The sequence below is a fragment of the Phocoena sinus genome, chromosome 5 (genome assembly GCF_008692025.1).
Source record: "Phocoena sinus isolate mPhoSin1 chromosome 5, mPhoSin1.pri, whole genome shotgun sequence".
NCBI classification, from domain to species: Eukaryota; Metazoa; Chordata; class Mammalia; order Artiodactyla; family Phocoenidae; genus Phocoena; species Phocoena sinus.
Window position 1 is genome coordinate 36,182,391 of NC_045767.1, and position 13,611 is coordinate 36,196,001.

The 13,611-nt window shown below is 38.3% G+C and overlaps 1 protein-coding gene across 8 annotated transcripts in view; it reads left to right on the top strand.

The window, feature by feature from the left end:
* Nucleotides 1-1,029: 1,029 nt before the first annotated feature.
* CENPE (centromere protein E) overlaps nucleotides 1,030-13,611 on the top strand; it is a 73,759-nt gene continuing 61,177 nt past the window's right edge. For 6 of the 8 annotated variants that reach the window (XM_032633356.1, XM_032633362.1, XM_032633357.1 and 3 more), the window contains exons 1-9: nucleotides 1,056-1,190; nucleotides 2,685-2,776; nucleotides 4,812-4,901; nucleotides 5,018-5,136; nucleotides 6,486-6,605; nucleotides 7,051-7,132; nucleotides 7,291-7,358; nucleotides 7,436-7,501; nucleotides 13,141-13,192. In XM_032633356.1, the coding sequence (XP_032489247.1) occupies nucleotides 1,129-1,190; nucleotides 2,685-2,776; nucleotides 4,812-4,901; nucleotides 5,018-5,136; nucleotides 6,486-6,605; nucleotides 7,051-7,132; nucleotides 7,291-7,358; nucleotides 7,436-7,501; nucleotides 13,141-13,192 (751 nt within the window). In that variant the 5' untranslated portion in view covers nucleotides 1,056-1,128. Of the gene's footprint in view, nucleotides 1,191-2,684; nucleotides 2,777-4,811; nucleotides 4,902-5,017; nucleotides 5,137-6,485; nucleotides 6,606-7,050; nucleotides 7,133-7,290; nucleotides 7,359-7,435; nucleotides 7,502-13,140; nucleotides 13,193-13,611 lie in introns of all 8 variants that reach the window. The other 2 variants (XM_032633363.1, XM_032633364.1) reach the window with 1 other exon arrangement.

Sequence of the window (13,611 nt, forward strand, 5' to 3'; positions counted from 1 at the left end):
AAGTTTCACCTCACTACTAAACGAGTTTTTCCAGTCTTCAATAATTCTTTTCCTAAGTCAACCTTAGGAACTCACAGAAAATGGAAAAAAGGAGTTTAAAGAAAAAGAGAGGGGGCTTCCTTGGGCTTCCCTGGTGGCGCAGTGGTTGAGCGTCTACCTGCTGACACAGAGGACACCGGTTCGTGTCCCGGTCCGAGAAGATACCACATGCCACATAGTGGCTGGGCCTGTGAGCCATGGCCGCTGAGTCTGCGCGTCTGGAGCCTGTGCTCCGCAACAGGAGAGACCACAACAATGAGAGGCCCGCGTACCGCAAAAAGAGAGGAAAAGGAAAAACTTAAACTCAAGAGTTTCCAAGGAGCACAAGATTCTTCTGTTTCTGGGCTGGGCAGTAACTTTCAACTCTTGGCATTTGAGTTATCTTTTTGTTTTGTTTGCGGTACGCGGGCCTCTCACTGTTGTGGCCTCTCCCGTTGCGGAGCACAGGCTCCAGACGCGCAGACTCAGCGGCCATGGCTCACGGGCCCAGCCACTCCGTGGCATGTGGTATCTTCTCGGACCGGGACACGAACCCGTGTCCCCTGCATTGGCAGGCGGACTCTCAACCACTGCGCCACCAGGAAAGCCCTGTTTTGTTTTAAATTTAAAAAACAAACAAACAAAAAAACAGTGTAATTCTTTAAAGGTCCTAATTCTCTTTTGTTAGTGAAGAAAAAATTTTCGGCTTTGTTTTTCCACAGTTTGCAAACCCTTTAAGGGTGGGGTGGAGGATTGCGTTTGTAAACGGCTGCCAGCACTTCAACGGCGTTTAGCAAACAATAGTTATCGCTGCTATTACCTTGAGAGCTTCTCGCCACAGGCTATCCGGACCCTCTCTCTGCGAGCCCCAAGCTTCCTTTTCCTCCAGACCCTTATAACTGCTCCCCCAACCCTTATCCGTGGACACGCCGCCGGCCTGGCGTCCCCCGCGCCGCGACGCAAATGGAACGGCCTATGACGTCACGAGGCCGCGGCTCAATCAGACGCGGCGTTTGGGAAATTTTAAATTTAAAGGCGGGGTGGATCTTACTCTCAGAAGCGCCGGGCGCGGAGGTTTTCGTACGGTTTCCTGGGATCCAGCCCGGCAGGATGGCCGATGAAGGAGCCGTCGCCGTCGCCGTCTGCGTGCGGGTTCGGCCGCTTAACAGCAGGTAGGTGGGCCAGACCTTGCCCCGGTTCCCGTTGCGGCCTCCGGCCCGGGCCCGAGCCGCAGGAGTGAGTCCTCGCTACTCCTTCCTGCTCCGCTGCCTAGAAACTCGGCCATTGACCCGCTTTGTGCCGTGGTTTCTTATGTGTAAAGTGACGGGCCAGGATCGGAGGATCTAGAGGATACTTTCCAGCTGTGGGATTCTCTTAAGTCTGTAACTCCGGCTCGCCGACATTAAAAACCCTACTCCCTGCGCTGCTCTGCCGTCCCCCCATCTGCGCTCTCCATCCCTCCCCCAGGAAAGTCGCATAGGAAAAATCCTTACTGGCACTCTTCACAGCTAGTCATTTTACATTTAACTGACGCTCTCTCCCCCTTTACTGTATACTCCTTGAGCGCAAGAACTAGTCAGTCTTCTTCCATTGTATTCGGTAGACCCTCAACACTTCAGTGACTGAACTCCACGTTCAGAAGGTTTAATGACCGATATTCATCAAAATTGATTTTTTTTTTTAGTTCGGTGTACTGTACTAAACACACACTACCATCGTTGCCCAGTGGATCTTACATTCTAAAGGGGTAGATAGAAAATAAAGTGAAAAATATAGAATATTAAGTGATGATACTGGAGTAATAAATGCTATAGAGAAAAAACAGGAAAGGGCAGAAATGAAAATGAAGTCTGCTTTGCCTGTCTCGGGCCTTTGCCCCAGAATGCTGACACATTTTGTTTTAGAAACATTTGTTAACCATTAATGGGTGTTTAATAAATAAGAATATCAAAATGAGGAATTTCCTATTTTTAAGAAGCTCATTAATGCATTAGAAGAAAGCTACAGAAAGCATTATAATACATCGTGACAGGTGTTATGATAGACAGGTGGAGAATGTTTGCTAGAGGAGTCTTTAGTCCTAAAGTGAGATAGTTTAGGGGAGGGACAGGGCTGTGTAGGAAACTCCTGATACTCTTCATGAATGAAAGAACAGTTAAGTTAGTTAATGGAAACAAAAGTCAGGGTATTCCAGGCAGAGAGGGGTCGAATCTTATTTTGGAGTGACCTTCAGCAGTTTATTTGTATGGAGTTAGGGTGTATATAGGAATTTAGAGGAAGATATGGGTCGAAGAGAGAAATTAAATGATCCAGGTGTCATGTGCCAAATTAAGGATTTCAGATGGTTTTTAAAGGCTTTAAGCAAGAGGGACATAACCAGAGTTGCATTTTCAACGTATCTTTTCAGCCGCCAGTACTGGGTTGGAAGGTGGAAGTGAAGAGCTTCACAAAGAAACTCCCATGAAAGTGCAGGAGGTCACAAAGCCCCATTTAAAATCCACCTTTGACCCCTCAAAGGTGGATTTTCCACATTTATCCTATTTATGGTATATGTCATTACCATCTTTTAAAATATCCATCAGAAGATGAGGTCTTTTCAGTTATCTTTCATGTAACACAACTTCTGTGACTAGTTATTCTAAAATGCAGTTTTTTTATTCTTTTAGAGAAGAGGCGCTTGGAAAAGATACTCAAGTTTACTGGAAAACTGACAATAATACAATTTATCAAGTTGATGGGAGTAAATCCTTCAATTTTGGTAAGTTTATAACAGCATCAAAAGTTAACCTGGTATCATTTTTCTATTATGAGTACAAAAGCCTTATGAATAACACTGGATTTGTCACTAAAGATCAAACTAAGCCTTCAGTAAACTGCTTCAGTGGAAACTTTGAAAAATTGTTCATCCATTCATGTACGCTAAGTAAGATAATAAACTGACACTTAAAACATAGCAATAATAAAAGATAATAAGTAAATAAAAAATTAAACACAGTTATAGTGCCTTTTAACTGAAATTAACATTTTTCCTCTTATTCGTCAACGTACTTGTGGCGTAAAACTCTGTAAGCCCAAAATATGTCAAGTCATCTTTAAGATCTTCCAGTTTGGTTTCTTTGTTGTTGTTTCTTTTTTTGTTGTTTCTTTTCTTTTTTTTTTTTTTCAGTTGTTTTTCAAAACTTTTTAAAGAATAAATAGTGAAGATATTCCTTCTTTGTCTGGTAGAATACAGCAGGAACCTATCTCTGCTTTTGTGGATCTTATTTGGTGGAAAGAAAGGCTTTAAACAAGTATTTACACTTATGATGACATAAGCTTTGTGGGAGTTTATAGCAGGGATCTAACTAATCTAGGTGTCTGAAATGGTACCACTTACACTGGGACCTGCAGGATGAGTGAGAGTTAGCTAGGACAAAGGGACTTGGAGGACCTAACGGTTAACTAGGTTGATTTGTGTATTGATTTAGCATGTATATAGTGCTGACAATGTGCCAGGCGCTGTTCTAAGCACTTCATATATATTAACTCATTTAATCCTCCTAATAAGCTTATATATATTTGGTACCTTCCCATTTTAATGAGGACTCAGAGAGGCCTGGAGTCACACAGCCAGCAAATGAAAGAGTCAGGCTCCAGATATGTGTTCCAGCCACACTACCATGCTGCCACTTAGGCACCATAGAGCAACAGTGACGGCCTGTCACCAACCTCAGGAGTAAGTGATTAAGTTGTCCAATTAGTGTTTAACTAGAAAGCCACAAAGATACGCAGAAGAGAAAATGATTCCTGGTAAAGGAGTGTTTGGTGGTATTAACATAATTTTTAAAAGGTAATATGTGCCAGAGATTATAAAACCTAAGTACCACAGATTCTCAGTAGCCATATACGCCCATGAAGGTTTTGGACTCATCCAGCTGTCTGAAACAGATAACATTAAAGTTTGAATCATCCTGCCATTTCTCCTTGCTCTAAAATCATGACCCTTAAGCAGCCTTCAGATGGCACTTTAGTTTTCCATATTCTGCGCATAGGGCAGATGTGTGGTCATGGTGCAAGCAGTGTGATCACTGAATTTCTCATTGTAGGTCAGTACATTACCCTCCTGATTTACAAATCCATTTCTTGTGAGCTTTTTAATGTGAGGGCACTGCTAAAAGAGTGGTCTATTTTTAATGTACTAACAAAAGCAGAGAACCACATCCTGGACCTGTGAAATTATCAGTGCAAATGCTACTCTAAACCCAGCCTTTAGCAGCACTTCAGCTTTGGTCAGTACTTTTCTTCCAAATATCTGCGTTTTTTGGTTTCGTTTGAGCTAGACCTTCTTGCTAGGTATGTTAAAAACATTAACATTTCTCAAAGAATAGTAATCGTTTATATTTCCTAAGTATTAACATGTTCACAATAATTCTATGAGGAAGATAATATATATCCATTTTACACATTAGGGAACTGAGGCACGGAGACATCAACCACTTTGGCCAAAATCACACTGTAAATGGCAGAACCAAGATTTGCAGGCGGTCTGATTCTGGACCCCCATATTCAGCCACCATTCCCTACTGCCTCTTGAAAGCACATAGGGTAACAGACTTGTATTTTTTCTGTGTGAGGACCAACACATTTTACCTAAAGAGAAGAGTATTTTCAGAGGACCAATAAGTTGAAGGAAATATTGTGTCTTAAATCTTTTATCATACCATATCCTGACAATTTTATTTCTGTGGGCAACTACTAATTCAGAATGAAAACAGTTAATTTGTTTGATTTAACTTTTATGTTTTGTTTTTTAGATCGTGTCTTTCATAGTAATGAAACTACTAAAAATGTGTATGAAGAAATAGCAGTACCAATCATAGATTCTGCCATACAAGGCTACAATGGTGTGTATTCACTGCAAAAACATTTCAGTCTTGGGTGTCTGTTTAGCAAGTATTGATAGTTTTATACACTATAGATTCATTTTTAATCTTTGCATGTGTGTGTTTTGTTTTTGCAGGTACTATATTTGCCTATGGGCAGACTGCATCAGGAAAAACATATACTATGTTGGGGTCACAAGATTATTTGGGAGTAATACCCAGGGCAATTCATGACATTTTCCAAAAAATTAAGAAGGTAAATAATTTAGCTAAATTTCTAGTACATGCAGGTAAAAGTGGTGATAATAGGATAGCAACCTTAGTGTTCTCTTGTAATGATGAAGTATATTTATAGTTATCTCTTGATTATCCATGAGGAAAGAAGGAAGGCATAGCATAGATTCATTTTTTCCCCACAAACTTACTAACTACAAAGCTTAAAGTTCTTTCATTCTTTCCTTTGAATCATGAAACAGTACTCCCACCAAAAAGTGGGCATTAAGGAACAGGAAAATCTTATCACAATGATTAGGTCCTCATTGCCTTTGTTTAGCTACCAGTGATTATTAAGGAGCAGTAAAAAGTAGACTAGATAAAAGACAAGGGAATCAGAAGGTCAGAATAGGCAAGCTAATTAGTTGAGTTGGTTTTAAATTAGTTTTTTCATCATTATTTTATTTTTAATTTCTTGAATATATGTAGGTTTTATTTTGAGGTTAGAGAATTGGACTGGGTATTTTCCTGTTAAAATTCTATGATACTATACTTTTCATTATTTCTGAAACAATGCTTTACTGTTGTTGTTGCTTGTTATCAATATAGAAGCACAGGGGAAGTTTTGTTTTTTGTTTGTTTTACAAAGATAATTTCCTGAAAGGCAAATACCACATGACTTCACTTATATGTGGAATCTAAAAAACAAAACAAATGAACAAACAAAACAGAAACAGACTCATAGATACAGAGAACAAACAGGTGGTTGTCAGAGGGGAGGGAAGTTGGAGGAATGAGAGAAATAGGTGAGGGAGATTAAAGGGTACAGATGTCCAGTTAGAAAATAAATGAGTCACAGGGATGAAATGTGCAGCATGGGGAATATTGTCAATAATATTGTAACATCTTTGTATGGTGACAGATGGTAACTAGGCTTATCATGTGATCATTTTGACATGTATGGAAATATTGAATCACTATGTTGTGCACCAGGACCTAACACAGTGGAATAGGTCAACTATACATCAACTAAAAAATAAATAAATATTTTTAGGGCTTCCCTGGTGGCGCAGTGGTTGAGAGTCCGCCTGCCGATGCAGGGGACGCGGAATCGTGCCCCGGTCTGGAAAGATCCCACGTGCCACAGAGCGGCTAGGCCCGGGAGCCGTGGCCGCTGAGCCTGCGCGTCCGGAGCCTGTGCTCTGCAGCGGGAGAGGCCACAACAGTGAGAGGCCCGCGTACCGCAAAAAATAAATAAAAAGTTTTAAAAGATAGTTTCTCAAAGAATATTTTAATATTTAATATTAGCACATAAGCATTCATTATTAGATTTTCATAATTGGATGATCTCTGATGTTTTCTGATATGTTTTCACATATCTTTTTCTTCTAGTTTCCTGATAGGGAATTTCTTTTACGTGTGTCTTACATGGAGATATACAATGAAACCATTACAGACTTACTCTGTGACACTGAAAAAATGAAGCCTTTAATAATTCGGGAAGACTTCAATGTAAGTAACAGAGTTAACAGAGTGGCTCAAAAAAGAGTTACTCGTTGGGATTATTTTTCTTGAACATTTGCCTTTAATTTCTATATATTTTAAAGTGTCTCCTGTTACTATGGTTTGGTTTTTATTTTCTTTCTTAAACATTTATAGAGATTATCTCTTAAGTAACATGTATAGTTTTTAAATATTGACAGCTATAATATTGTGGCATAAGTGCCTAAAAAGAGCAAGCTGGAAGTATCAGGTTAGAATTCGGTGTATTTTGGTACAGGAAATAAATTGTAAATAGCATAGATTTAGTTGTTATTTTTGTACAGAATAAAAGTGCCCATTTTCTACTCTTAACTTCCACAAATGAATTCTATAATACTTTGCACTTTCTTTTTGAAATGCAAAATTTTAAGTGATTTATAGTTCTCTACTTTTCCCATAATTAAACTTGTTTCAGAGGAATGTGTATGTGGCTGATCTCACAGAAGAAGTTGTTTATACATCAGAAATGGCTTTGAAGTGGATCACAAAAGGAGAGAGTAAGACTTTATACTGTATTTCTTCAAAACACGTGTAAAAACTATTTAATTGAATGTATTTAGGCTTTAAATCACACTTTTTACTTCTAAACTTAAATACAAGTTAGTGTTTTTCTTTGGATTGTAATATACACAGCTGAAATATGATTCTTTTACAGAGAACAGGCATTATGGAATTACAAAAATGAATCAAAGAAGTAGTCGTTCTCATACCATTTTTAGGATGGTAGGTAATTCTCTCTATATTTGGCCTTTCCAATTAAAAATACACTAATTTTTCTACAAGTTGCCTTTTCTTTCTAGATTTTGGAAAGTAGAGAGAAAGGTGAACCTTCTAATTTTGAAGGATCTGTCAAGGTGTCCCATTTGGTGAGTATTGGTGAACCGTGATAATGTACTAAATGAGCCGAACCAAAATTTAATTTAGCTGCTGTATGTTTGGTCTCATGAGAACTGTTAACTAATTGGCAAAAGCATCTATAAATTGGTAGTTTAGTCTCATCACTAACATGAGATTACTAGTGGAAATGTAGGAAGAGTTCAGAGAATCTTACTTCCTGTGATCTTATAGCTGCCATTTCCTGAACTTTAGATGTAAGAACTGTAGGGAGTTGAGGCTTTCCCTAACTAGTAATTGAGGAAGGGTTGATTCCGTGCACATTTAAGAGTTAAAGTAATCTTGGAATTTGGTGATTTTTTTTGTGTTTGGGGTTTTGAGGGTTTTTTTGGTCTCTGCCAATGGTATTGAGACTTATGAGATGAACAAAAACCTGGGTGAGAGTTAAAAAATAAATCAGATTATTCAAGTTCATAGTTAAGTACAATAAGAAAATAAGCTTTGTATTATAAACAGTGTTTTAGACTATAAATCCCTTGAAAGGAAGAGTGATATCTCCTTCATCTTTGTAACTCCAACGCATTGTACATAGTTTATATTCAATACCTGTTTGTTGATAAGTGAATATAAGCATGACGCAAACATTCCTCCTTGCTGCACTGTGTCAGTTCTCTTTTTTTGTGCTTCCTTTCTATTCCTTACCATTATTGCTTTATTCTGTCTTCAAGGCCTAAATTCTTTAGTTTGATGTGGGAGATGATGTAAGATTTCTCGAATTGATTTGAAAACTTAAGGGGAAAAAGTAATAAATCTATAATATGTTTGTTTTTCAGATTTTGAAAAATCAGAGTGTTAAGTATCTAATTCTAGTTCACCTGAGTTATTTTACTATCCAAGTATATCATTTATTTTAGTAGATTAGTCTTTAACAACAACGAAAAACATAAAACCTAACTTCTGTTTTGTTTTCCAAACCTAGCCTGTGATATATCACTACAATTTAAACTTTTCTCTCATAGTTTAGCTTTAATTATAAATTAAGTTTAATTATAATTAAATTTAATTATAATTTAGCTTGACATATTCAGTGATCTATTTGGTGTCTTTTCTTATATTATTTGATGCTCCATCATCTGGGGACCATAGAAACCATCTGGTCCAACACTCCAGACTTCCCACTTACTCTAAGTATCTTCTTGGAAAGAAGTCTTCCCCAAAGAGTCTTTTTCTGGCTCTTTGGAGGTGGTGTTTTTATGAGTGTCTCCAGGCCTTTCTGGAATAATAACATCCAGGTGCTCTTAGCTCTGCTCCTTTATTCCCTTTTGTGGCTTCTTTCCTACTACGCTCCTAATCAAAGCACAGGAGTGTTCTGTGGCTTTTCTTCCCTTGTTTGCCCTTGTTACCATTTCTGTGTTGACGATGGTCAAATGTTTATTGTTTCTAAAGTCGCTGAGTTCTATTTTATTTATTTTTTTATACAGCAGGTTCTTATTAGTTATCCATTTTATACATATTAGTGTATACATGTCAATCCCAATCTCCCAATTCATCCCACCACCACCACTTTCCCCCCTTTGTGTCCATATGTTTGTTCTCTACATCTGTATCTCAATTTCTGCCCTGCAAACCAGTTCATCGGTACCATTTTTCTAGGTTCCACAAATATGCGTTAATATACGATATTTGTTTTTCTCTTTCTGACTTAACTTCACTCTGTATGACAGTCTCTAGATCCATCCACGTCTCTACAAATGACCCAATTTCATTCCTTTTTATGGCTGAGTAATATTCCATTGTATATACGTACCACATCTTCTTTATCCATTTGTGTGTTGATGGGCATTTAGGTTTCTTCCATGTCCTGTCTATTGTAAATAGTGCTGCAATGAACATCGGGGTGCATGTGTCTTTTTGAGTTATGGTTTTCTCTGGGTATATGCCCAGTAGTGGGATTGCTGGATCATACGGTAATTCTATTTTTAGTTTTTTAAGGAACCTCCATCCTGTTCTTCATAGTGGCTGTATCAATTTACATTCCCACCAACAGTGCAAGAGAGTTCCCTTTTCTCCACACCCTCTCCAGCATTTGTTGTATGTAGATTTTCTGATGATGCCCATTCTAACTGGTGTGAGGTGATACCTCATTGTAGTTTTGATTTGCATTTTTCTAATAATTAGTGATGTTGAGCAGCTTTTCATGTGCTTCTTGGCCAACTACATGTCTTCTTTGGAGAAATGTCTATTTAGGTCTTCTGCCCATTTTTGGATTGGGTTGTTTGTTTTTTGGATATTGAGCTGCATGAGCTGTTTACATATTTTGGAGATTAATCCTTTGTTCGTTGATTCGTTTGCAAATATTTTCTCCCATTCTGAGAGTTGTCTTTTCGTCTTGTTTATAGTTTCCTTTGCTGTGCAAAAACTTTTATGTTTCATTAAGTCCCATTTGTTTATTTTTGTTTTTATTTCCATTACTCTAAGAGGTGGATCAAAAAAGATCTTGCTGTGATTTGTGTCAGTGTTCTTCCTATGTTTTCCTCTAAGAGTTTTACAGTGTCCAGTCTTACATTTAGGTCTCTAATCCATTTTGAGTTTATTTTTGTGTATGGAGTTAGGGAGTGTTCTAATTTTATTCTTTTTACATGTAGCAGTCTAGTTTTCCCAGCACCACTTATTGAAGAGGCTCTCTTTTCTCCGTTGTATATCCTTGCCTCCTTTGTCATAGATTAGTTGACCATAGGTACATGGGTTTATCTCTGGGCTTTCTATCCTGTTCCATTGATCTATATTTCTCTTTTTGTGCCAGTACCATATTGTCTTGATTACTGTAGCTTTGTAATATAGTCTGAAGTCAGGGAGTCTGATTCCTCTAGCTCCGTTTTTTTCCCTCCAGACTGCTTTGGCTATTCGGGGTCTTTTATGTCTCCATACAGATTTTAAGATTTTTTATTCTAGTTCTGTAAAAAAACTGCCATTGGTAATTTCATAGGGATTGCATTGAATCTGTAGATTGCTTTGGGTAGTAGAGTCATTTTCACAATATTGATTCTTCCAATCCAAGGACACGGTATATCTCTCCATCTGTTTGTATCATCTTTAATTTCTTTCATCAGTGTCTTACAGTTGCCTGCATACAGGTCTTTTGTCTCCCTAGGTAGGTTTATTCCTAGGTATTTTATTCTTATTGTTGCAGTGGTAAATGGGAGTGTTTCCTTAATTTCTCCTTCAGATTTTTCATCATTAGTGTATAGGAATGCAAGAGATTTCTGTGCATTAATTTTGTATCCTGAAACTTTACCAGATTCATTGATTAGCTCTAGTAGTTTTCTGGTGGCATCTTTAGGTTTCTCTGTGTATAGTATCATGTCATCTGCAAACAGTGACCGTTTTACTTCTTCTTTTCCAATTTGTATTTCTTTTTCTTCTCTGATTGCCGTGGCTAGGACTTCCAAAACAATGTTGAATAGTAGTGGTGAGAGTGTTCATCCTTGTCTTGTTCCTGATCTTAGGGGAAATGCTTTCAGTTTTTCACCATTGAGTTTGAGTTCTAATTCATGTCTTTCTAAAGATTGTCCCACTGTTATCTCAAACTTCAGTGGGTCTAAAGCCAAATTAATTTCTTCCTATTCTAATGAATATTCCTTTTTCCAGTAATACTAGCATTATCCTGGTCACCTAGGCTGGAAACCCAAGTCTATTTTGGCTCATTTTTTCCTGGTTTCCCTTTTCTCCAGTCATCACCATTTCTTCCTGATCCTACCTGTCATCATTCCATTGGGTGTCATACTCATTTAGGTTCTCATCTGTCTTGAATTACTCTGTCATTCTCCTGAGCCTGGCCTCTAGGACTCTAGTCTTCCTTTCTTTCATCTGTTATGCAGATTTCTAATGTTACTAAGCACTACTTTTGCTGTGGCATTTCCTTGGACAAGATCTGGCTTAACTAGTCTTACTTTGCTTCCTTCTGGTCCACATAAGCTCCTCTCTTATAGATAGACTGAGCTTCTTAGTGCCTTTGAACACTAATGCTTGTCCTCATCTTTTTACCTTAATTCAGGCTTTCATCACCACTTTTCCCCTTTATTATGTATCTAGGTCACTTGTACTAGATACTATATAACAACGATTAGACTTTGCGTATTTTAGAGAAAGCAGTATCTGAGACAGGACTGTAAAGCAGGAGTACATAATTACCTGCCTACTCCTCAAAGAGAGAGATAACTTAAATCTCTGACTTTCTTTTAATGCATTAATAATATTTACTGGGCTCTCAGATTAAAAAACAAAAAGGACATCCCTCCACTACTTACTGTCTCCACTACGACATCCCTAGCCCAAGCCACCATCATCTCTCACTTAGATTCCTGCACTAGCCTCCTAACTGCTGACACTTCTGCCCCTCTCCAGTTCATTCTCCATCTAGGGTGCCACGGTTGATCTTTCAGAAAGTTAAATCAAGATACGTCACTCTTTTGATTAAAGCCTTCTCTTGGCTTCCCATTGCGCTTGGAGAATCCAACGTTCTTACCCCTACTTACAAAGCTCTGCATAATCTGACTCCTACCTCCCTCTCTTACGCTATGTGTTCCATCGCCACTTCACCAACTCTGCCATGTTGCCCTTTTTATTTTTTGAGCATACCAAGCTCACTTCTGTTTTGTGACTGGGTGTACTGGCTGCTCTTTTAATCTGCACTGTGCTTCCCTTGGTTTTACATGGCTGCCTCCCTCTGTCATTCCAGATCTGAGCTTAATGGGAAGTCTACCCCTACCACTCAGTCCAGAGAACCTACTCTGTCCCTTCTTTCCTCTTCCAGGACTCTCTTTAAATTATCTGTATTACATTTACCAGGTTATGTTTCCTATCTGTCTTCTTCTGTCTTCTCACCAACTTCCTCCTCTCCTCTTACCACTCCATATAGAATATAAGCTCTATCAGGACAGGGACCTTACTTGTCGAATTCATTGCCATATCCCTAGCACCTAACATACTGCCTGAAGCATGACAGTCACTTTTTTCCAACAATATTTGTGAAATGAAAGAGGTCCTTGCTTTTAAAGATGCTACAGTAGAGTCAGAGACAAATAACTAGCTCCACACAATACGTGCTGTTAAGAATAAGTCATATCTATAATGACCTCTGGGTACAGTCAAAAGAGCAACTCATTCAAGGTATGGGAGGAGAAAGGATAAAATCAGCAAAGCTACGTTGAGCAGGTAACATTTGCCTTTGGTCCTGAATAAAGACTAGGGGCGGTCTAGAACTTTAGAAGTAACAAAGAGAATGGCAAAAGGTAGCACTTAGGAGTGTAGAAGTACATGAGGCGTTTAGGGTGTAGTGAGTAGTTCAGCTAGAGTTAGGAGTAAGTAATGAATAGATATAATGCTGGGGCCACACAAGTGCCAGATTGCAAAGAATCACATTCATATGATAAGGTTTTGAACTTTGTGTAGTAAATAGAAAACCTATTCTGGCGGCATTATGGAGGATGTATATAACAAAGAAGGAACAAGGGTTATAGATCGGTTTGACAAGGGAAGGCCTGAACAGTGGGGTGAAAGATGAGGGTACAGATGGGGTGTTCAAGTAAGCTCTGTGTTTTAAATGTTCTTTCAGTAGTTTGGGTTTTATCTCATTATGCTTCCTAAAGGTTTATCATCATCTCTCTTACAGAATTTGGTTGATCTTGCTGGCAGTGAAAGAGCTGCTCAAACAGGTGCTGAAGGTAATGAAAACTTATGAAATATGTTGGTCTGAGTGTCTTCCTGTTCTTCCACAGAATAAAAGTGCTACCATGCATTTTAGAAACTAATAATGACAATAATAATTTTGTGATAAAAGTCCTTCATGTAAAAAGCAGCTTATGTATGTGGCTAATTATCTAATTTGGGCTACTATAGCATCAATTAAAAAACTAGAACTGTACAGTTGATAGGATTGTATAGCTGAAAAGCGCGTGAGAGTACCATGAAAACCATCTAAATTTCCATATCAGGTAAGAAAATTCAGAAGGGAAGTGGGGCACAAAACTAATATACAGACATTAATAATTCTATAATACAAATAACCAGTTAGAATATTTAGTGTGCAAAAAGACTCAATTTACAATGATGGCTTAAAAGGTGTAATACCTAGGAAGAAACT